Source organism: Bubalus bubalis, chromosome 24 (assembly GCF_019923935.1).
Source record: "Bubalus bubalis isolate 160015118507 breed Murrah chromosome 24, NDDB_SH_1, whole genome shotgun sequence".
NCBI classification, from domain to species: Eukaryota; Metazoa; Chordata; class Mammalia; order Artiodactyla; family Bovidae; genus Bubalus; species Bubalus bubalis.
In genome coordinates this window covers 32,760,702-32,783,979 of record NC_059180.1, presented here as the reverse complement: position 1 = coordinate 32,783,979, position 23,278 = coordinate 32,760,702, and the positions used below count along the sequence as shown (strand labels likewise).

The 23,278-nt window shown below is 51.6% G+C and overlaps 2 protein-coding genes across 2 annotated transcripts in view; one reads left to right on the top strand and one right to left on the bottom strand.

The window, feature by feature from the left end:
* The first annotated feature begins 198 nt into the window (after positions 1-198).
* On the top strand, positions 199-18,143 carry NUBP1 (nucleotide binding protein 1). The gene is made up of 11 exons (XM_006068153.4): positions 199-417; positions 497-601; positions 2,376-2,509; positions 7,664-7,732; positions 10,381-10,413; positions 11,154-11,244; positions 11,844-11,998; positions 13,578-13,688; positions 13,954-14,056; positions 17,043-17,126; positions 17,850-18,143. Exons 1-11 carry the CDS (start codon positions 207-209, stop codon positions 17,906-17,908), a joined length of 1,155 nt encoding a protein of 384 aa, XP_006068215.2. The 5' UTR covers positions 199-206; the 3' UTR covers positions 17,909-18,143.
* The window catches only part of TVP23A (trans-golgi network vesicle protein 23 homolog A), a 33,277-nt gene continuing 28,023 nt past the window's right edge, over positions 18,025-23,278 (bottom strand). The window contains exons 3-8 of the mRNA XM_006068152.4: positions 22,990-23,134; positions 21,741-21,830; positions 21,380-21,508; positions 20,383-20,511; positions 19,428-19,487; positions 18,025-18,267 (exon numbers count right to left, since the gene is read on the bottom strand). Of these exons, the coding sequence (XP_006068214.1) occupies positions 19,428-19,487; positions 20,383-20,511; positions 21,380-21,508; positions 21,741-21,830; positions 22,990-23,134 (553 nt within the window). The 3' untranslated portion in view covers positions 18,025-18,267. The remainder of the gene's footprint in view (positions 18,268-19,427; positions 19,488-20,382; positions 20,512-21,379; positions 21,509-21,740; positions 21,831-22,989; positions 23,135-23,278) is intronic.

The window sequence follows — 23,278 nt, the reverse complement described above, 5'->3', positions numbered from 1 at the left end:
GCTACAACTTCAAGTGCATTCTGCTAAAAACTTTAACCTGAATTTAATCAAGGGGATTGGGGGAGCGAGGATGGCAGGCTCCTCCTTAACTTGAAAATAAAAGTGTATATAAGCTAACAGCTTTGCGTCAATCAAATCTCTTGGGTATGAAAATGGCATTGATGTAGGGAAACCCCTTTGTTTCTAGCAGGCACGCTGAAGTATTTATGATAGATAACCGAGGCTCAGTTTTAAAAGGAACAGAAAACCTCCCTAAGCACCTGCCACAGGGTTTGCGCGTGCGCAAAGTCCTCTTTCGGAGACTTATTTCGCGCAGCTGGAGGGTCAGATTGAGCGCCACGAGACGGAAATATGCAACCGCGGTTTCCGGTGACCGCGCAAGCGTCCAGAGCAGCAGAATGGAGGAGGTGCCTCACGGTGAGCGCGCGGAGGGGGCTCGGGTAGGGGGAGCTGAAAGGAGAGGAGGCATTCTAACTGTGATCCTGTCTCCGCGCAGACTGTCCAGGGGCCGACAGTGCCCAAGCAGGTCGAGGGGCCTCATGTCAGGGGTGCCCCAACCAGCGGCTCTGCGCTTCTGGAGCCGGTGCTGCCGCTGACCCGGGTGAGAAAGGGGCAAGGCTTGAATGGAAGTGAAAAGCGCGATTCCGGAAGAGGCGGGGCGTAGATGGAGTGGGAGGGGTAGGGATGAGTGACAGGGTCGGGGCCCAGAGGGGGCGGGCGTGGGGAACGTCTGCAGTTAAGGGGCGGGGCTTGAGGAATGAGTGACAGAAGCGGAGCCCGGAGGGGAAGAACGTGGAAAAAATTGGCGGGGTCGGGGCGGAGCCTGAATCCGTGACTGGCGTGGAGTCCATAGGGGTCTCGGGAGGGGCGGGGCAGGGGTGAAGGTGGGCAGGGTTAGGGGTGGGACGAAAAGTTTGAGTGACAGCAAGTGGAATTGGTCGGAAGGAGGGCGGCACCAGCCTGAATAGGATATAGACTTTGAAGTCAGGGAGCCTAGGCTTAAATCCTAGCTCTGCCAGCTGTTTTTTTTTGGACAAAATTTCCTTTCCTTTTGAGGAGCTCTTCTCCCATGAATTCAACAGAAGTATGAATTAATCACTTGCAGGCAGAGTGTTCTGTGCTGGGTACACAGCTGTGATTGAGACAGATGAGGTCATCTGTCTCATTTTTAAGCCTTAACCTCTCTGACCCTCCGTTTCCACAGCAAACTGGCGAAAAACAGTTACAGTGTTTTAAGGCTTTTAACTAGGAGGAAATACTGAAGACATGGTATTATAAATGTGTAATAATGATGGTTATCGTGACAGGTACTAAGTGCCTGCAGTATTTGTCAGCATCTCACTCCCAGCCCTCCTGACATTCAGGGCTGGATAATTCTTTTGTTGTGAGTGTGTCTCTGCCCTGAACATAGTAGGACATTTAGCAGCATTCCTGGCCTCTACCCGCTACATGTGGGCAGCACTCCTTCCCATGGCAACCAAAAATACCTCAAGACACTGCCAAATGCGTCCTGATGGGGTTTGCCCCCAGGTTGGGAATCACTGCTGCATTCAGAGCTGTGTTCTGGACCTGGGAATATAGTTCATACTGCTGAGTTCCCTGCTTCATGGGCTTTATATTCTAGTAGAGAAGGAAATGGCAACCCACTCCAGTGTTCTTGCCTGGAGAATCCCAGGGACGGGGGAGCCTGGTGGACTGCCGTCTCTGGGGTCACACAGAGTCGGACACGACTGAAGTGACTTAGCAGCAGCAGCAGCAGCAGAGGAGACAAATGAGTAAACCAAGAAGTAAGGAACTCTCAGATGTGCTAGTAGCCTTGTGGGTTTGTTTTGGGGGCTTTTTTGGATTTTTTGTAGCTCTTATTACTACCGTTGGTGAGCTGCTGTTTCACTCATGATCCCTTGAAACAGTCGAGCACTTACCTCCTTCCAGCCCATCGGAAGAGCGACATTCCGAGAAAGACAAATATCAATATCATATGATATTGTTCATATGTAGAATCTAAAAGAGTGGTACAAATGAACTTATATACAAGACAGAAATAGTGTCACAGATGTAGAAAACAAACTTATGGTACTGGGGCAGGGCAGGGGGGTGATAAATTGGGAGATTGAGATTGACATATACACACCACTATATATAAAATAGGTAACTAATAAGGGCCTACCGTATAGTACAGGAAACTCTGAGCAGGACTCTGTAATGACCTATATGGGAAAAGAATCTTAAAGAAAAGTAGATATATGTACAGATATAACTGACTCACTTTACAGCAGAAACTAACATAACATTGTAAATCAACTCTACTGCAGTAAAAATTTAAAAACTGAAAGACTGAGTCAGGAGCTTGGTCACCTGACTTGCTTTCTTTGCAGCCATAGAGGAAATCAAAGAAAAAATGAAGACCGTGAAACACAAGATCTTGGTGTTGTCTGGGAAAGGCGGCGTTGGGAAAAGCACATTTAGCGCCCACCTGGCCCATGGCCTAGCGGAGGATGAAAACACGCAGGTGGGACCTTGGGGAAAACTGGGAGAGGCTCCTTCCTTTCTCAGGGCTCATGATGGCTGGCAGGGGGCTGACTCTTAGCAACAGCTGAATTGGCCTCTTTGGAATTTATATCCCTGCAGAGGGAACAAGAAAATGCAAGGGAGTTGAGCAGTGAAATGAATATTTCATTGGATTCTCTAGCCATGAACATGGATACCAGGTGTACATTTTTCTAGTCTTGCTGATTATTTATTATGTTCAGTTCAAGCTTCTTTCTCTTTATGGGTCTTTATGAAACCCCCTTTCTGTCTTTTCTAGCCAGGGGTCTGCCAACAAGAGCCTGTCTTCTTATGGCCTGTGAGCTCTGGGCGGTTTTTATGTTTATAAATGGTTGTTTTTACAATGTTACAATAGAACCTACATATCATCCTGGATTTTGCCCACAGAGCCTAAAACACTTTCCATTTGGCCCTTGAAGAAAACATTTGCTGACCCCTGACCTAGGCCATTCACTCACACCCACATACACAGAGGAGCAGGAAAATTCAGATTCCCCGGGGCCGCTCTCAGGATTTCAGCTTGAATAAGAGGTATGAGAGGGAGAGGAAGAGAAAATTTTTTACCAAAAAGGTCAACTGGAAATTTGCAGTCCCTGTGATAGTAAAAAAAAAAAAAAGAAAATACAGGTTATTCATTGGGCCTCATACAGTTTTGCTTTGATTATAGAACATGACCCCAGTATTCACTTTGATCACTTCATGGCATATGGGGAAACACTGTCAGACTTTATTTTTTGGGGCTCCAAAATCACTGCAGATGGTGACTGCAGCCATGAAATTAAAAGATGCTTACTCCTTGGAAGGAAAGTTATGACCAACCTAGATAGCATATTCAAAAGCAGAGACATTACTTTGCCAACAAAGGTCCATCTAGTCAAGGCTATGGTTTTTCCAGTGGTCATGTATGGATGTGAGAGTTGGACTGTGAAGAAAGCTGAGCACCGAAGAATTGATGCTTTAGAACTGTGGTGTTGGAGAAGACTCTTGAGAGTCCCTTGGACTGCAAGGAGATCCAACCAGTCCATTCTGAAGGAGATCAGTCTTGGGTGTTCATTGGAGGGACTGATGCTAAAGCTGAAGCTCCAGTACTTTGGCCACCTCATGTGAAGAATTGACTCATTCAAAAAGACCCTGATGCTGGGAGGGATCGGGGCCAGGAGGAGAAGGGGATGACAGAGAATGAAATGGCTGGATGGCATCACCGACTGAGTGGACAAGAGTTTAAGGAAACTCCTGGAGTTTGTGATGGACAGGGAGGCCTGGCGTGCTGCGATTCATGGGGTCGCAAAGAGTCAGACACGACTGAGCGACTGAACTGAACTGATGGTGTTATACCTGATGAAACCATGAATACTGGTGTTTTGTTTTTTTTTTTTTAAACACAGAATGCATTCCACCTTTTTGGTTTTGCCAAAACTCTGCATAGATTGCCAACTGTTTTTCCACTAGAGGACTGTTTGGGGCCTGCAGGGGGGTTCGGTGTAACATAGAAACAATTTTATTAGGTTTGTGTTGAAAGCTGTTCCAGACCATTTTCAGTTCTTTCCACTGCCTTGGTGTGTGCTTTCTTGCATACATTGATGCGTTTTTGAAAATTAGTTTTCTCTTTTTGCATTTTGAATGTTGAAACTTATTTTATATGTATAAAGGCTAACTTTTCATATTTGTCTTATAACTGACTAATGGCCTTTCCCTTTTATTTGGCTTTTTTATTAAGATAGTACTAGCAGGGACTGTAGAGTACTTTTAATTTAATATTGACATTTCAAAACTGTGCTATATTTCCAGTTATTTTTTTTAAACTAAAAACTGGATAAATGCCAGTACTTTCTACTTGTGTGAGATAAACCATTCTATTCCAGTATGAAATAGCATCCTAAGTTCTTAATAAAATAATGGCTAAATTTCCTGCACGAAAAAAAACCAGTAAAGGCAGCTACCATGGGCAGGGGAATGAAGCCCACCATTCCAGCCTGCCCTCAGTGTGTGTACACACACACAGATACACAGATGCACAACGACCTCTTTGATACCTCACCGAGGACTCCAGGAATATATATATTTTTTAAATCATTGGGTTAAAAAAGAGTTGACTTTGGAGGTCAGCAGACTTTTTATATAAAGCGCCAGATGGTAATTATTTTAGGTTTTGTAGGTTATACAGTTTCTGTAGCAACTTTCAGTTCTGCCCCTTTAACACGAAAGCAGCCTGTGAACAAATGACTGTGGCTGTGTTCTAATAAAACTTTGAATTTCATAATTTTCACATGTCATGAAATAAAAATATTCTTTTGATTTTTTCCCCCTTACTCTAAAAACATAATAGCCATTCTTAGCTGTGGTCTGTACAAAAATAGGTGGCATTCTGGGTTTGGCCCCCGGGTGGCAGCTCGCCAGCCCCTGGTTTGGTGGTTTGGTTTGTAGCCCAGCTGCGCCGGTGCTGGCTGGAGAAGAACTTTGTTGCAGGAGGACTGAAATGCTGGGGAGGCCATGGCCTTCTGGAGACAGTGCTGAGGTGGGACTAGGGGGTCTGGAAAGCTTGGTGTTTCTCTCATTGACTGTGGCTCTGAATTGCGCTTGTAACTCATTTCTCTTCTGATCGTTTTATGATGTGTGGAGCCACTCCCATTGGCCTGCCTGACAGATGTGGGCTTCTCTGGAGTCTGGTTTCTGTTACCTAAGGTGTGCTTGAGGGATCTGGTGAAAGGGAGAAGGGACTGCCCGGAGCCAGCTGGGCAGCAGGTTGGAGAAGGCATCCTGTGGGCTCTGATGCCAGCTGGTGGAAGGTGGAGGGAGGAGGTATAGGCAGAGGCACAGAGCCGGAACCGCCAGGGCAGACTGGACAGGCGGGCAGGGCAGGGCCGCTGCTGCTGCTACAGTGGAGGAGCCGAGGATGGGGGGCCAGCCCAGGAGGCTTGAACGCGCAAGGAGGACATTCCCGTGGCAAAGAGGATGGTCCGAGTGTTACTACAGCAGCAGCAAGTGTTGTCAGAGGGTGATGGTGAGCCAGCAGGAAACGCTGGTCTTGTCTCCATGAGGGGCCGCAAGGTCACAGCTAGTGCGGGGGCTGAAACCAGTGGCAGGAAAGGAGAGCAAAGCTGGGGAGATGGAGTAGCAGGGTGTCTAACTGCTGGAGAAGAGGGAGGATCCGGAGTCTAGCTGAACCTGTGGGGCCAGAGCGGGGCGAGGTCTAGTGTGGTGGCCAAGAACACAGGCTCTGGAGTCAGTCTGCCCACCATCACCTCCCAGCACTGCCCACCCCACTGCTGTAACCGTGGGCAGGTTATCAGACTCTCTGCCTCAGTGTTCTCATCTGTAAAATGGGACTCAGTCCTGAGTGAGATGATACATGGAACTGTAAAATGCTTAACACGACACTTGATGCATAGGAAGTGCTCAGTCAGTGTCCCTGATAGTCATCATTATTATTTCTTCATTCCACTCCCTGGAGTATGGAGGGGGTGAAGACCACCACGGGAATGAGTGCATGGGATATCTTTCCTGCATCTTTCACTCAAGATACCCCTTCTGTTGGGGGTGGAGGGGATGTATTAATAATTCCTCAAAAGGAAATGGGTTAAACTGTTCCTAAAAGAGAGTGAGACATTCTAGACCTAGAGGCTAGAAACTCAAGAGTCTTGACAGAAGTCTCCCATTAGGGCTGTAGGGATGGTGTGATTGCCCAGGTCCTCAGGCTCTGATGTAAAATCTCTGGACCATTAAACACACACCAGCCTGAAGCCTCAAGAATGGTCGTTAGGATGAGTTCTGTTGCATTCTTCTTGAGGTCCAGCAGAGGGTGCAGGAGGCAGATGGTGATCCAGTGTATGAACCCCTTTGCTGACCCCGGTGTGAGGTCATGTGAGGATCACAGGAGGAGATCATAAGGGATTGTTGAGAGAATGGAAGAGGGAAGCAAGAAACGAATTTGGGGCAAGTTAAAAAGTTACCCAGAGGTGCTGCACTTTGGATCTAAGACATAAGCGCTTTCAGGATGAATAGCTCTGCTCTTTAGAGAGTTTCTGAAAGCTGTCTCAGACCTTTTCACATATCACATGGGGAAAGCGGGGCATTTGGGGTGGAAAGAGTCCTCCTGGGCTGGACATGTCACTAGCAAAGAACTTCTGTGTGTTTCCTTATTCTTTCTTTCTCCTTTAGAAGTTGAACCTACGCCACTGTTAACCTTCAGCATCAAAGGAAAACAGGGCTTGCTCAGAACTCAGCTAGAGGGTCCACTCCGGCCCTCCTAGCCAGGCCCCCGGAGCCGTGGGAAGAACCCTGGTATTGGAGTCCAGAGACCTTGGTTTAAGTCCCAGCTCTCTTCCTTGCTTGTTGAACAAGTCTCTGGGCATCTCTGAACTGCAGTTTCTTCTTCAGGAAAGCAGAGTTATAATGATCACACACACACACACACACACACACACATACACACATACACACACACACACACACACACACACACACACACACCCCCAGACTGAGCCGCAGTTTATTCTTTGGTAAAGCAGTTATAATGATCTCACACACACACACACACACACCCCCCAGGACACACACACACATACACACAACCCAGGACACACACACACACACACACCCCCCCCAGACTGAGCCTCAGTTTCTTCTTTGGTAAAGCAGTTATAATGATCTCACACACACACACACACACACAACCCAGGACACACACACACACACACACCCCAGGACACACACACACACACACCACCCCCAGGATACACACACACACACACCCCCCACCCCCCCCACAGGATGTGGTAAAGACCAGGTAAACAGTGGCTGGACCTGAATCTGCGAACAACCTGACATCCTGGTTCATAAGCTCACCTTGAAAATAGGCCGTATTGAGGGTGGCAGGGGTTGGGGGGAGCATGGGGGTGTTGATGTACTTTGCACTTGTTGGGTGTCTTGACTGTGTCTCCACGGCCCGGAAGGGAATGTTGTGACTCTGAGACTCCACTCGGTCCACGTTCCACCCGGTTTCTCTGTGTCTTCTCCCCTCCCTTCTTTTGCTCGAACCCCGTCCCCTCCCGATCATGCACACCCGGAGGATTGGACCTGCATTGCATCACTGCCCTGGTCTCTTCTTGTTCCCCAGGTTGCTCTTCTAGACATCGATATATGCGGGCCGTCAATTCCCAAGATCATGGGATTGGAAGGAGAACAGGTAAGAGCAAAATTTTAAAAACACCAGGAAATATTTTCTTATAATGAACCTGAGCCCTGAGCTGTGCACCCTAAGCCAGGGGGTCAGCGGAGCGCGTGCGTTTTTACCTGGATGTGACCACATCAGGGAGGGTTCAGTCGAGGGTCTACTTTTAACAACAGCTGTGAGTTTGGGGGTGTGTTGGGGGGGGCGACCCATCTGTAAGTTCATCCAAGCCATCTGAGAAGTGTTCATTTCGATGCCGTCTTAGAGGGGAAGGGAAAGAGCAAGTCAAATGCAGAAGTCAGATACAAAAACTTGGTCCTGGCTGGGAAAGCTTGAGCAGGGCTGGCAAGGGCTCCGTAGGCTGGAAGCAAGGGAATCTTTCTGCCCCTGTGGTCACTGGGGAAGTGAGGGGAAGTGAGACTGCGAGGCAGGCGGGTGACGTGGGATTGGGGGGTGGGAGGCAGCCGAGCTAGGTGCCACCGCCTCCTCCCGCCCTGGTGCGCAGAGCCGGCCAGGAAGGGGCTCCCAGGGGGTTGCATTTTGAAGCCAGCCTGGAGGACCAGCCTTGTCCGGGGCTGTCGGGATGGGTTCGTTCTTTACGAAGCACTGGGTGCTGCCGTTCAGAGGTGAATGAGGCAGATAAAGACCCTGCCCTCATGGGAAGGACGGGTGACAATAGGAATCTACGTGAAGCGAGGGGATGGGACAGATGGCAGGGAGGGGGCCCGGGGAGCTGCTCTCTGGGAGGAGGTGGTCAAGGGCACCCTGCTCAGAGAGCCAGGAGGAAGGCATGCTGGGCTGGGGACTGTCCTCGTACCCAGTAGCCTGTGGGGCCACGCAGAGTGGCCCTCAGGGTGGCAGAGAGTAGCCCAGGTGGATGGGGCCAGCCCCTGGGGACTCTGCTCAGGGCTTGGCACTTGCTTCCCACGTGCTGAGAGGCGCTGATGCTGTGCGGGGTCAGGGCGGAGCAGCGGGACCATGGCTCTGACCACGTACCCGTGGGCAGCAGGCTCTGAAGCGTGGGTCTCCCTTCATCGTCAGTCACACACACGTGCTACCCACTGAGCCGGCGCACGAGTCGTTTATAAAAACTGAACATTGTAAATGGTGAGAAATTCCACCCTTTTCTTCTCCTGTGCTGTTGGATCATCGGGTTTACCCCCTCTTTCAAGACCAGTGACTTAGAGAATGATTATTAATAGGAATTAATGGGTTTTTTTTTAATTTGAAGTATGACTTCGAAGCCAGTGACAAAGAGTCACATATTACCTGAATTGCATTTCTGTCAAATGTTGGGGACAGGCACCTCTGTAGACACAGTAGATCCATGGTGACCTAGGAGTGGGGGGAAGCGTGGTGGTTGGGGGTGACACTTGAGGGGTGCAGGGTATCTTCTTAGAGTAAACAGAATGTTCTGATGTTGATTGTGGTGATGGATGTGCAATTCTGTGACTATCCTGAAGCCATTTAAGTGTACGCTTTAACTGGGTGAACTGTGTGGTATGTGAATTATATCTGAGTCAACTGTTTACAAAAGTAAGATGTCATCAGGAAAAATGGGCCTTCTCTTTTGGCTCCAACGTTGCCTGAAGCATAAATTCTAAGACTGATGTGCAGTTAGAAATTGCGTAAGTTCCAGTTTCATAGAAAAGCGTTGGTGTAGACTTCAACCCTGGAAGTTTGTTGTTGCTTAGTCGCTAAGTCATGTCCAACTGTTCTTTGACCCCAGGGACTAAGGCCTGCCAGGTTTCTCTGTCCGTAGGATTCTCCAGGCAAGAATACTGGAGTGGGTTGCCATTTTCTTCTCCAGGGGATCTTTCCAACCCAGGGATGGAACCTGAGTCTCTTGCCTTGGCAGGTGGATTCTTTACCACTGAACAACCAGGGAAGCCCTCACCCTGGCAGTTAGTGACACCTAACTGGAAAGCATCTGGGTCTTGAAATAGCCCCAGCTTCCCGCCGACACCCCTTTTCCAGGGCTTGTCCCCTGGGGCAGCAGCTCAGACCACCAGCGGGAGGGTTCCGTGACCGCTGCTTCACTCAGGGTCGTCCCTCCACTCAGTTACCTGCATCTTCGCAGCAACCCCCAACCGGTTTCTGTCATGCTTTTAAAATCCCCCAGATCATACTGGACTCTGATGAACATTGGTTCCCTGACCCGATATTTAAGCAGAGTTTCCAGATTGCCCAACCTGGGAGGGGAAAGCGTATGCACTCTATCATCTGTATCTCTGGCTTCCAAGAACCTGCCTGCCGATGCAGGAGACGTAAGAGACACAGGTAGTGGTAAAGAACCTGCCTGCCGATGCAGGAGACATAAGAGACACAGGTTCCATCCCTGGGTTGGGAAGGTCCCCTGGAGGAGGGCACAGCAACCCACCCACTGCAGTATTCTTGCCTGGAAAATCCCATGGACAGAGGAGCCTGGTGGGCTGCAGCCCATAGGGTTGCGAAGAGTCGGACATGACTGAGCAACTGAGCATGCACCTGTATCGCCTAACCCTGACCCCCTGGTATTCACTCCCTGTTAAGAATTCAGTGGCAGCCTTTAAGACGACGAATCGTAATTTATAAAACTGCCCTCCTACTGCATAAACTTTGCGTGTAAAGCACGACCAGGGTGTGTAATTTCTCACAAATGAGACAGGCTCCTGTTCCCGCAGGTTCACCAGAGCGGCTCGGGCTGGTCTCCAGTGGTGAGTGCCCACCCCAGGCCTTCCCTTCAGGGTGGTGTGTACATAAGGGATAGTGGTGGGCAGTCAATCGGTGGCTATTTATCAGTCAACGGGTAGTCACTGAGGCACTTTCCTGGGCCTGGGGGATCCAGTTACGACCAGAGATTGGCTCAGAGAGTAGCTCTTTCCAGTTTGTGGGCCAAACAGTTGCCACCATTGTAGATGGAAAGTAGTGATATGCAAATGAATGACTGTGGCCCTTTTCCAATAAAACTTTATGTACGAAACCAGAAGCGGGGCCAGCCAGATTAAAACAGCAAGTTTGTTGTTGTTTAGTCGCTCTGTCATGCCTGACTCTTTGCAACCTCATGGACTGCAGCACACTAGGCTTCCCTGTCTTTCACTGTCTCCCGAAGTTTGCTCAAGCTCATGTCCACTGAGTCATGATGCATCCAGCCATCTCATCCTCTGTGACCTCCTTCAGAGGAGACAGTATTTGTTCATTTCAGCTGAGTTCATTGTCATTGCCACCTAGGGCCGTATGGTGATTCTTTCAATCCCCCCAAATATGGTAACCTTTTTTTTTTTAATGATTTTTTTGGGGGTGGGAGAGATTTAAGGATTCAAAAAGTGAATATATACTCACATCACATAGTAACTTTGCCCCCTCAATTTCTTCCGCCCGCACTCAGACACAAGATATAGGGAAGTGCCTGGCACTGTGGTTTGAAGTAAAATGTCTCTTGCATCATCCTTTCCAGTTCCTGGAAGACAACTTGGGGGTGATGTCGGTGGGTTTCTTACTCAGCAGCCCCGACGATGCTGTCATCTGGAGGGGACCAAAGAAAAATGGTTTGTTACTCTGCTTTCTGTCTCTCGTCACATCCTTCCAGGGGCAGAAGCGAATCCCATCCCATCAGGATGGCCTGTGTCTCTGGTGGCCTCTTTCTTCACTGGTTGAAGAGAGCCCATAGAAATTCCAATTTTATGTAATAAATGTAACATTACAAATTTTCGTATCTCTGATGGGTTTTTCTCTCCTGAAAACCCACCTAATCCTGAAATGATCCCTCTGGTGGTTTGTGCTCTTGTCAGAGAGAGGAGGATATAGGGTGAAGTCAGTACCAGTTTGATAGGGTGTCCAGGCTGCAGGTACAGAAGTGCCAACCTGGGCAAGGCTCCTCAGCCTCGGTGCTGTGATGTTCTGAGCCAGACAATCCCTTGTTGGGGAGGTTGGGGGGTGGATGGTCCTCCGCATCACAGGGTGTTAGCAGTTCCCTGGCCACCCTGGAGGTGAGTAGAAAACCCTCCCTAGTTTTGGACAAGCCCCCAGGCACTGTCAGACCCCACCGACGGAGCGCATAGACAAGCTGTGCGTAAGGGTCAGGAGCTGTGCTTTTGTAGGGTCAGAGGACAGGAGCCAGCGTGCATCACCGCTTCCTCCCCCACAGGCATGATCAAGCAGTTCCTCCGTGACGTGGACTGGGGCGAGGTGGACTACCTCATCGTGGACACCCCTCCCGGGACGTCGGACGAACACCTCTCGGTGGCACAGTACCTGGCCGCGGCGCACATCGACGGGGCGGTAATCATCACCACGCCGCAGGTGGGCGAGGGCCAGGTGGAGTGGGGTCTGGGGCACTGCACTGGGGGAGCTCTTTCTTCCATGGCCTGAGACCCTGGGCTCCCCAACACCCTGGCTGGGATCCGCAGAAACCTTATGTTTATCTTCAGTTCAGCTGTTGTTGGTGGACAGGGAGGCATGAGGTGGCTGGGGTGGGGGCTGCCTAGAGCAGGGGTGGAAGGGGCCCTGGCCCAAGGATGGCGGTGGAGAGAAGACGGATGCTTCATTAGAAATGTTTCCTGATGAATATTTAACAGAGCTGGGCAACCAGCCATGCGCTCTTAGACCCTTAGACCAGCTGTACTCTCGAGAGCAAGTCCCAAAGAAGTGACCTTCAGGGACAGTGGAGCTGGGACATCCACCCTGATGGCAGGTGCTGACAGCGGGCAAGGCTTCCCATGTGGGGACTGTGTGCTTTCTGTGAGCCTAAAACCACTCTAAAAATGGTCAAAAGTAACAGCAGCAATCGAGTTGACACAAGAGTGGCCTCTCCAATACCACATTTACTGTGAAAGGAAACAGAGCCCCCCTTAGGTTCAGGAGGAGGGCAGTGGCCGTTCCAGAAGCTGGCGAGGATGCGCTGTGTCTGCTTCTGTGTCTGTCACTTCTCCAGAAAACAGGACTTCACGCTGGGCACACCCACTCCCTCGGAGCCTTGCACATCCAGCAGCTGGCTTTCTTTGGGGGTCATTTTTGAGAAAGCAGGGCTTTTAGAGGACACTAGGGAGAGAACCAGAGGCACCCTACGGAGATGCTTAGTACCAGCGGGTTTACTTTCTAGCCAAGCCCTTTTGTCTGCACCCCAGCCTCCAAGGGCTCAAGAGGCAAACATGGGCCTCAGGAGAATAGACTCAAAGCCCGGGTCCACTGGGGGCCCACAACTGTTAGAGCTGTGCTTGATAGCACACAACACTTGGACATGTGTCTGCAATAAAATTAAAGATGGATTGGGGAGGGTACTAAGCTCTGATTACCCACGCTCCTCTCGCTGTAAGGCACATAGGGTCCAGAAGTGAATTCGCAGGGCTCCAAACCAGGTAATATTCCTTATTTTCTTTTGGTCCATAAAGTTGTGGTCATGATAACCAAGGTCAGAGGTTAGCAGACTTTTTCTGTTAAGGGCCAGAGGGGAACTATTTCAGGCTTTGCGGATCACAGGGTCTCTGTCCCAGCTCCCCAGTGGTACCATTATGGGATGAAAGTGGCCAGAGGTAATGTGGTGGTCAGGCTGTGCTCCAGAAGAACTCGATCTACGAAAACAGGGCAGCCAGGCGAGCCTGCAGGCTGCCCCCCGCCCCCGGCTAAAACAAGGCTCACACGTGGTTGCATGAAACACTCAGGGAACGGTTGTTGTTCAGTCACTAAGTCGTGTCTGACTCTCTGCAATTCTGCATTGGCAGGCAGGTTCTTTACCATTGAGCCACCAGGGAAGCCCTTATATACAGAGTCTCTAAAGCTTCACGACAGTGATGCCGCGGCCCTGCAGCCGTCCCTCCACCACGCGATCGTTCCCTCTTTGTGCCCAGACTCTGAAATAACCAGTCTTCTGGAACCTTAACAGGAAGTGTCGCTCCAGGATGTCCGGAAAGAGATCAGCTTCTGCCACAAGGTGAAGCTGCCCATCATCGGGGTGGTGGAGAACATGAGTGGCTTCATCTGCCCCAAATGCCAGGTGAGAGCACGTTCCCCCCAAGTCCCGGCCTCCACGCTTGGGGAGATGGTGGGGTCGGGTGTCTGGGAAACCGTTTCTGCTTTCCCCATCGTTTGGGAACAGGAATAGTTTAAAAAAAAAAAGAAAACAATCCTCTGTTGCCGATTTAATGGAAATTCACACTCAGAAGAGCCTTTTTGTTATTTAAAGTTTGTTTAAAGTGTGGTCCATTCATACAATTCTGACACAAACTCAGGATTCCTCCCCCTTTTACATTGCGTTTCAGAAAGAGTCTCAGATATTCCCACCAACGACGGGGGGTGCGGAGGCCATGTGCCAGGACCTGAAGATCCCGCTGCTTGGCAAAGTGCCTCTGGATCCACGCATAGGTGGGTGCGCCCCCCCACCCCCACCCCCCAGCTAAGAGCAGCAAGGAAACAAGCGGGCGTGTGGTGAGGGAGCAGGAGGGCCTCGGGGAGGCGGGAAGGGACCACAAGGGTGTAGGAGAGACTGGTCATGGAGGCACCTGGCGCAGGGGGCGGGAGGAGAGGAAGTCAGCAAGGAGAGGGGCCAGGCGGGGGTGACTGGGGGGAGGAGGCAAGGGCATGTATTCGAGTCCTGTCTCACACAGGAATTAGGTCCTGGCGTGAAAGTCATCGACAGAATTAGCCTTGAGAACCCCAAGGAAGGGCACCCCACCTTGTCCTGTCTGCAGGGAAGCCCAGCACAGCCCTCCTGATGCCCGGATGGGTGAGCAGGAGGGCACGTTGCTGGCCTGCCTTCAGGGGTCATGCACCTCTCTGGGTACCAGAGTCCTTGGGGCCCCCATCTCCACACCACACTCACTCCAGGGCATCAGCTTGCTGCGTGGAGTGGGGGACAGCCACCCCCCTTTCAGTGACACCCACCACCAACTTTCTTTCCCCACCATAACAGAGTCGGGCTTGCTGAAGTTAGATGTGTCTGTGACGAGGAAGTGGGGCAGTGAGGTTTTGTAGATGAGGCCTAAGGAGGCAAGGGAGACTGTCGGGGAGTTGGTGTGGACGGCTCTGCAGCCAAGCCTCGCGGTTTGGACCCCGGCTGTCAGGAAATGAGACCAGGGAGGGTGGGCGCTGTATGTGCTTAGAGGCTGAGGCCGTGGGCCACTTATACTGGTTGGGAGGCGGTTAGGACCAGACCAAGCCGGGCATCAGCATGGAGAGGAAGGGACACAGAGAGGGGAAGCGACAGGCTGGGGCAGGTGGGGAGGAGGAGGTGTCCCTGACGTCCATGCTGCCCAGCATGACCCCCGGGGAGCTGGGGATGCCACCCAGGGCCAGCGAGCACGGGAGAGCCAGCTCCCTGCTGGTACTGTGTGGAGCGGGCAGAGCCTTAGCATGTCAGCTGGTGAGAGGTGGGAGCAGAGGGGGCCGTGTCCACGCTGGGGGGACGGCATAGAGGGAGCCAAGAGCACAGTGTGGAGGAGGCCTGCCCCGAGCCCCAGCAGGGTGGCTTCTGGAGTCCCCTCGACGGTGCCCACACCCAGCAGCACTTGTGGTACCTGGCTCCCCCGAGAAACAACTCCGGCTGCTTTTCAGCCTTCCCTAGTGTTGTCTTTGCATTGACCAGCGTGTCCTTTGGGGTCATAGGAGCAGGTACCGCCCCTGGAGGCAGGCTGGCCATGCGAGCGTGTGGGGCCGGGTGGGCGGCGGGCCTGAGTGGTCACTCCCGCCAGCTGCAGGCTGCGGCGGCCTCAGACCTCAGAGGCACTGGTAGGAGAGGCGGCCGGACGGTGGCCTCGGGGCTCAGGGGCTGCGAGGACGCGGTGTCGTCCACTGGGCACGCTCCCATGTGACAGGGCGCACCTCACCTCCAGTTGAAACTGCACAGCTGGGGGCAGCAAGCATGGGAAGGGATGGGGGTGAACACTGCCACGGGCTGAGGCAAGGCGGACAGGGCCCGGTGAGGCTGCCGAGGCCCCCAGAGCCGCTTTGTGCAGTGAGGGAGCAGCCCCATCACCGGGGAGACTGGAGGCCATGCACAGCCCCTGTGCAAACACGCAGCAAGGGAGCTGCCAGGCTTTGGTGTCGGGATCCCAGCCCCCCGGGCCCTCGCCCCAGGCCTGGATCCCCCCGCCACCCCCTTCGCCCCTCCACTGGCTCTGGGCTCGGGCGGGTCCTTGCGGGGCTCTGAGCCTCAGGCTCAGGTTTTAGGTGGGGATGTTATGGAACCACTGTGGGGGCTGCACAGGTGGACAGCATACGCGAGGGATGAGGTCTCGGACAGGGCAGGGAGAGGGGAGGTTTGTGGAGGTGGGGAGCCGACCAGAGCGAGTTGTGAGGGTTTGGGCAGCTCTCCTGGGGAGGGGAGGACGAGGAGGGAGAGGATGCCGGGTGAATATCAGGAAGAAGTGGCCCCACGAGCCTTCTGTGGGACCTGTGACCTCCCAGACCTGGTCTGCGAGCAGGAACTCGGAGGCTTCCCTAGCTGCTTCTACCCACAGTGTCCAGGCCAGTCCGTGGGGCCCCCCTCCGCACCCCCAAACCCCCAGGTGTCCCTGTCCTACCCAGCAATGTGCTGGGGAGACGATTGCTCTGCAATTGGCCCAGCCAGGGTCCCCCCAGAGGCTGGGGAGCAGCTGTGGGTTGTGGGACCACTGATCCAGCTTCTCTAGCAGGGACGGGGGCTGGGGGGGTGGGGGCAGGGTCTACTCAGGACCAGACAGGAGATGAGCTTCCCCCGGCCCAGGACCCCCCATGCCCACCTGGATGGGTTGATGCCAAGGTGCAGTGACCTTCAAGATACAGTTACAGAGGGAGAAAGCAATGAGTGGGATATGTGTATGCTCCCAAGCATTTTTTAAAAAAATACTTGAGTGTGTATATGTATGCATACGCCACACTTACTTATTTTTAGAAAGACAGCTGACACCCCAGTAGCTTCCCTTGAACTCATTCTTCACGGTGTAACCTTCTGTCCTCCGTACTCTTTCACTCTGAGTCTTCATTATCTTCTTACTGGAGAATGAATCGATCTTTTTTAAATGCAGGTTCCTGGGCCCACCCAGGAGCTGCTAAATCTGTTCTGTATGGAGCCCTGGAACCTGCATTTGCCACACTTCACCCAGAGGGTTCTCAGGCACGCGTGCGCGCACACACACCCACCCACCCGCCCCAGCATTGCCCAGGCACAGGTCAGAGCCATGAGGCAACGCCAGCCAGACTCGCTGCTGGGTGGAGGGGAGGCAGGCGAGGTCCCAGAGAGCCCGACGTTCTGTCTGAGCTCTGATCTTCATTACGAGGGAGGTGGGCCCGAGGTCTTCGATGTCACAGGCACAAGTTCAGGTCACCACTGTGTTCTCTTTGTGGGTTTTTATTTTTCCTTTGTTTCTTTAAGGTAAGAGCTGCGACAAAGGACAGTCTTTTTTGGTAGAAGCACCAGATTCACCAGCCACCGTTGCCTACAGAAGTATAATTCAGAGTAAGTGCTTAAGGGGATCTGTGAATCCAGAGGGCCACGGGGCCAGGAAGTGACGCACGTGAGCAGAGTGGGCTTGGGAGTGAGAAGATCCCATTCAGGGTCGTGAATGGCCATGCCGCCTCCATGGGGACATGGGGGTGGAGGGGTCTGGGATGACCCCCTCAGCCCAGGAAGCCAGGAGTCTGGGAAAATCTTCCAGTCCATCAGTGTTATGAACTAAGTCATAGCTTAAAAGCACGGCGAGGGTGAAGTTTACAGTATAGGAAATATTAATGTTACACCTCAGTAAAACTGTAAAAAGAATTTAAGAAGGGGGGAAAAAAAAGCACAGTGTGCCAAACCAGACCCAGATGCAGGCCTGATTCAGTCAATGGGCAGCTGTCAGAGGCCTTGAAGTTGAGGCAGATATGTCGGTAGTTAAAGCTCCAGGCTTGTGGCTGAGCCCTGCCGGCCTAGTGAAATGGTGTCCAGTGTAAGCAGCATTTCCAGGATCCTCATTCTGGAGAACGGGCCGACAGGAGGCCTCCAGCCATGGCTGTAACCACGGACAGGCAGCCAACAGTACTGGGCTCACTTGCAGAGATTCAGGGCATCAGCTGAGATGGGACTCTGGGGTGAATTAAGCCACCTGGGACTCCGCCCCATTCAGACGCGGCCTCGCCAGCACAGGGCAGGGCCACCGAAAGCCCCCAGTGCTTCTGCGCCTGCCGTCCTGTTTTCCAGGAATCCAGGAATTCTGTAGTCAGCGTCTGCCAAAAGGAGAGAACCTCGTCGGCTCCTGAGACAGGAGGCTGTGAAAGAACGGAAGCAGCACGACCCATCCTGTCACGCCTGGCCAGCGTGGGGACAGCGCACGGGTCGCAGGCAGAAAGGGACCAGCCCCGGGCGTGGCGTGACATCACTTTTTCAGAGACACTTTAATCATCTAGCATTTGTACACCTTCCCTTTAGAACGTATGTAAAGGACGTTCTTTACAGATGCGCCATTTGAAAAATAAAAACAGCTCCTCAAACCTCTGCCCCGAGGCCTGCTTCTCGTGAAAACCCAGCAGCTCATGGGTCATGGAATTCTCTTCTCTGTCGGAAGCTGTCCTGTCACAGAACATCTCACTTTGTGCCTTTGCTGCCTCGGAAAATAAGCCTGAAAAAGAACCAAAGGGATAAAGGGAGGAATGTGTGGTTTCACTGCAGCGTCGTTCTTGTGGTTTAATCACTAAGTCATGTCCAAGTCTTTGCAGCCCCCATGGGCTGTAGCCCCACCAGGCTCCTCTGTCCATGGAATGCTCCAGGCAAGAACACTGGAGTGGGTTGCCATTTCCTACTCCAGGGAATCTTCCCAACCCAGGGGTCAAACCCGAGTCTCCTGCATTGGCAGGCGGATTCTTTACCACTGAGAGTGTAGTGCAGACCCTACGCTTTTCTCAGATAGAGGAAAAATTCAAATAGCGACAGAGCCTCCCACTGGGGCTTGGGCCGAGCTCAGTGCACAGGATGCAGCCGCACAGTCAAAAGCCCGCGAATCACCCGCATGAACAGAACTGGGGGTCACTGCAGACACCCCATACAGGAATTATGTGCTTACTGTATCTGGCAGTGGGCTTCCCTGGTGGCTCAGCTGGTAAAGAATCCCCCTGCAATGCAGGAGACCCAGGTTTGAGCCCTGGGTCGGGAAGATCCCTGGAGGAGGGCATAGCAACCCACTCCAGTATTCTTGCCTGGAGAATCCTCATGGACAGAGGAGCCTGGCGGGCTACAGTCCATGGGGTCACAGAGTCGAACACAACTGACTAAGCACAGCATGTATATCTGGCAATTTCCAGTGCCAGACACGACAATTTACAGGGTTTTTAAAGTTGCATGAAAGGAGAGATCCAAAGTGTAAGAGAGCCTTATTGCCCTGAGACGCTCACCGTTTGAAAGACTCACAGGAACTGAGAGCAGCTTAGGAAAGAGGAAATTCCCATTTCCCCTCTGACTCCGGGCACGGAAGTGGAAGGGGCACACGTCCCCTGCTCTTTCCCACTCCTCCCGTCACCTGCCCCCCTTGCCTGCCCAGGGTCAAATCTGCATCTGTTTAAGGTGAGGCAGGTGGGACCCCTCTAAAGGGCCGTGAGGCCACCCAGCCCAGGAAGGCCCAGCACACAGGTTGGTCTCCCCCCGCCCCGAACTGTGCACACAGGCTGCTCGGGCCCGCTGGGAGGCCACCCCAACCACAAGCCCAGCTGAGCCTGGGGAGCCACGCTTCCACCAGAGCCCCTAGCCCTGCACCGTCCAGGCCACCATCTTGACCCCACCGCTTACCTAATGCTTGTGAATCTCCAGCCCCTCGAGGCCAGGCTTCTGAAAGTCGCTGGGACAGGCCTGCAAGGGGAAGAGACAGCCCTGGCTTTCTGTCCCACGTGTGCGTGCCCTGACTGCCGAATCAAGGCCAGAGCAAGCCACAGTGAGCCGAAAGGCTTCAGGGCTGCTTGCTCGAAGTCTTGGCTTAAAGCTGCACTGTTAACACTTAAGATAGCTCGAACCATTTCAGGAAGAGCCTGGTCACGTTTAGACGATCTGTCTGTTGCTTCTAGAACTCAGGCTAGGTTTAAAAAAATTGTAACGGCTTTAATTCTATTGTTGTTTAGTCTTTCAGTCATGTCAGACTCTTTGTAACCCTGTGGACTGTAGCCCACCAGGCTCCTCTGTCCACGGAATTCTCCAGGCAAGAATACTGGAGTGGGTTGCCATTCCCTTCTCCAAAGGAGCTTCCCAACCCAGGGATCGAATCCAGGTATCCTCCACTGCAGGCAAACTCTTCACTGTCTGAGTCACCAAGGAAGCCCTCTGTAGTTTAAAGAAATCACTAAACCAACAATGGCAATCACAAAATGACAAGCGCTATGTGATTCCACTTACGTGAGGTCCCTAGATTAGTCAGACTCATGCGGGTAGAAAGTAGGTGGTTGCCTGGAGTTTATTGGGGTTGGGGAGGGTGGAGAATGAATTAAATGTTTAGTGGGTACAGAGTTTGCTTGGATGAAAGAGTTGTGGCAGCATGATGATGTGGGTATACTGAACTGTACGCTTAAAAATGGCTAAAAGGGTAAATTTTGTTGTGCACATTTTAACCACAAACCACAATCACAAAAACCCAGCTAACACTGGCAGCCTGGCTGATACAGAAAAACATCATCAATTGCCACTGCCAGCAGGCCTCCGGGACTTCCAAGTGTCTGGAGATCAGGGGTCCAGGAGTCAGACTTGAGTAACTCACCGTCTGGAACACCGTCTGGGACAGAAAACTGGCTGTGACTTTGCTGATGTCGCTCTCGCCTCCCATCTTACACAGGACGTAGCCATACAGGTTGGCGGCTTGGAGAGAGATCCCAGCTATCACGAGGGCCTGCACTTAAACAAAGCAGAGGTCGTTCTCCTGAGAGCACGGATTGAAATGTTCCTCCCAAACCAAGCAGGAGTGGTTCCGACCCACGCCCACCAGTGTTCGGCAACCTTTATGGAGAGCTTCCCTGGTGGTTCAGTGGTAAAGAATCTGCCTGAAATGCGGGAGACCCTGGTTTGATTCCTGGGTTGGGAAGATCCTCTGGAGAAGGGAACGGCTACCCACTCCAGTATTCTTGCCTGGAGAATTCCCTGGACAGAGGAGCCTGGCGGGCCACAGTCCATGGGATCACAAAGAGTTGGTCATAACTGAGCGACTAACACTTTCACAAACGGGGTAGGGGAACAGAGGCACGGGGAGGGTCATGGCTAAAGGGCTCAGGATCTCCTGGGGTGATAAAAATTTCCTAAGACTGACTCTGGTGCTGGCTGCACAGGCCTGAGGACAGACTTGTTCTGTCGTTCAGTCGCTCGGTCGTGTCCAGCTCTTTGTGACCCCACTCTACAGCCCACAGGCTCACAAAGAATCGGACACGACAGAGCGACTTTCGCTTTTTTGCTGACTGTAGCCCTCGAGGCTTCTCTGTCCATGGGATTTCCCAGGCAAGAATACTGGAGTGGGTTGCCCTTTCCTTCTCCAGGGGATCTTCCTGACCCAAGGATCAAACCTGTCTCCTGCTTGGCAGGTGGATTCTTGACCACTGAGCCACCTGGGAAGCTCCCGAATCATACACACAAAATGAGGGCACTGCCTGGTATGTGAATTCTTTCTCAATAAAGCTGTTTCAATCCATCGATCGCTCAATCAAGAACAAAAACCCACTTCTGCAACCGCCAGTTCTGTACAGACATCCGAGCAAGTGTTGCCTTACCAGCCACTTGAGCTTCAAGGAAAATAAGGAGCTAAAAAAGAACACGATCCAAATCATGGGACAGATGATGAGGCCGAGCCAGAAGACCCGCGCTTCCGCCTCCGTGGCAGCCACCATGTCTGGAGAGACCTGCGGCAAGAAAGAGATTCGGTTGCACAACTCGCAGGAACGGTCCCAAAGGAGCGTGGTCTGATTTTCGTTAATATCACACAGGCTTCTGCCAGTGGGGGCTCTGAACGGGCACCAGCCGCCATGGGCCTTGTGTCCGGCAGGGATCAGATCATGCAGAGCTCAAAAAGAACCCATAGGGCCTTTCCACGGCCGTTTTCTCAGCTCTAGCTTGACAAGTATTGGAAGATACCTTTCTGGCTTCAAAAATCCAGTGGCTTTTCCCGTCTTCATCAATCTGGTTCCACCAGCGAAGACCCACCATGAGTCGTCCGGTTACATTCTGAGAAAAGTAGACAGAATGCTCCTAAGCAGATCACAGGTCAAGAAAGAGGCCTCATCTTTTCCTGGATGAATAAAAGTGACCAATTCATGTTGAACCTGAGGAGAGGGGGACTGAACAGTGGGGCTTTCTCGAAATCAGTTTTAAGGTCTATAATTCTTAACTAAGCTTACCTTAAAAAGCAACTTACCTGTCCATCGACAAAGGAATGGATCAGGAAGATGTGGTACATATATAAAATGGCATATAACTCAGCCATAAAAAAGAATGAAATAATGCCATGGCAGCAACATGGATGGACCTAGAGATTATCACACTGAGTGAAGTAAGTCAGACAGAGAAGGACAGATATGACGTGGCGTATATGTGGAATCCGATGCAAATGAACTTATTTACAAAACAGAATTAGTTATAGATACAGAAAATAATCTTAGGGTTACTGGGGGAGGAAGTCGGGGAGTGATAAATTAGGACATTGGGATTGACATATACATACTACTATATGTAAAATATATATATTTTATCCCTTCTCCAGTAGATTTTCCTGACTTAGGAATGGAACTGGGGTCTTCTGCATTGTAGGCATATTCTTTACCAACTGAGCTATCAGGGGAACCCATATATAAAATAGATAACTAATAAGTACCTACAGTATAGCTCAGGGAACTTTACTCAATACTCTAATGACCTACATGGGAAAAGAATCTAACAAGAGAAGACGTATGTGTAACTAATTCACTTTGCTGTATGCTGGACACTAACACAACATCGTAAATCAACTATATTCCAATAAAAACTTTTTAAAATTAAGTTCCATTCACAAAAAAGACAGACTCCCCAGACATACATACACATATGTCATATATATATGTACTCCTATTTTATAGAATTTTAAAATACATTATTTATGATATGATATGTGAAATTTACAAAAACCCTAAAACCCTATGGACTTGTCTCCCTCACATAGTACGTGTCTGCAAGCATGGCAGTGACCACCCAGAAACCATTTATTCAACTATATAATGTACTTTTTTCCTCTGATTTTAAGTGATGTTGGCTCAGTATTCTCAAGTGTGCATAAAGGTCAGTGAGCGGCTGGAAACGCAGCCCGTGTTTCGGGAGAGGGAGTCACAGGTCGCGGGGGGCGGGGGCTCACCTTCACAGACCAGAAGTCAAAGGACAGGAGGAGAAGCACAGTCACAAAACAGCCCACGAAGCTCTTGCTGAACCAGTCACAGCCCACGTAGGTGACGATGGCACTCACACGGAAAAACAGGTGGAAAAACGTGGCCACCGGGTGCCTAGGAAAGAACCCAGAAGCCCGCTCAGACCAGGGCCCCAAGGACAGCGGCCAAACGTGCTCTGTGGTTTCCAGGACCCACATGTTCCCTGTGTGTCTCAACCCAAACTCCACCAGGGCACAGCTCAGAGAAAGCATCACTCGC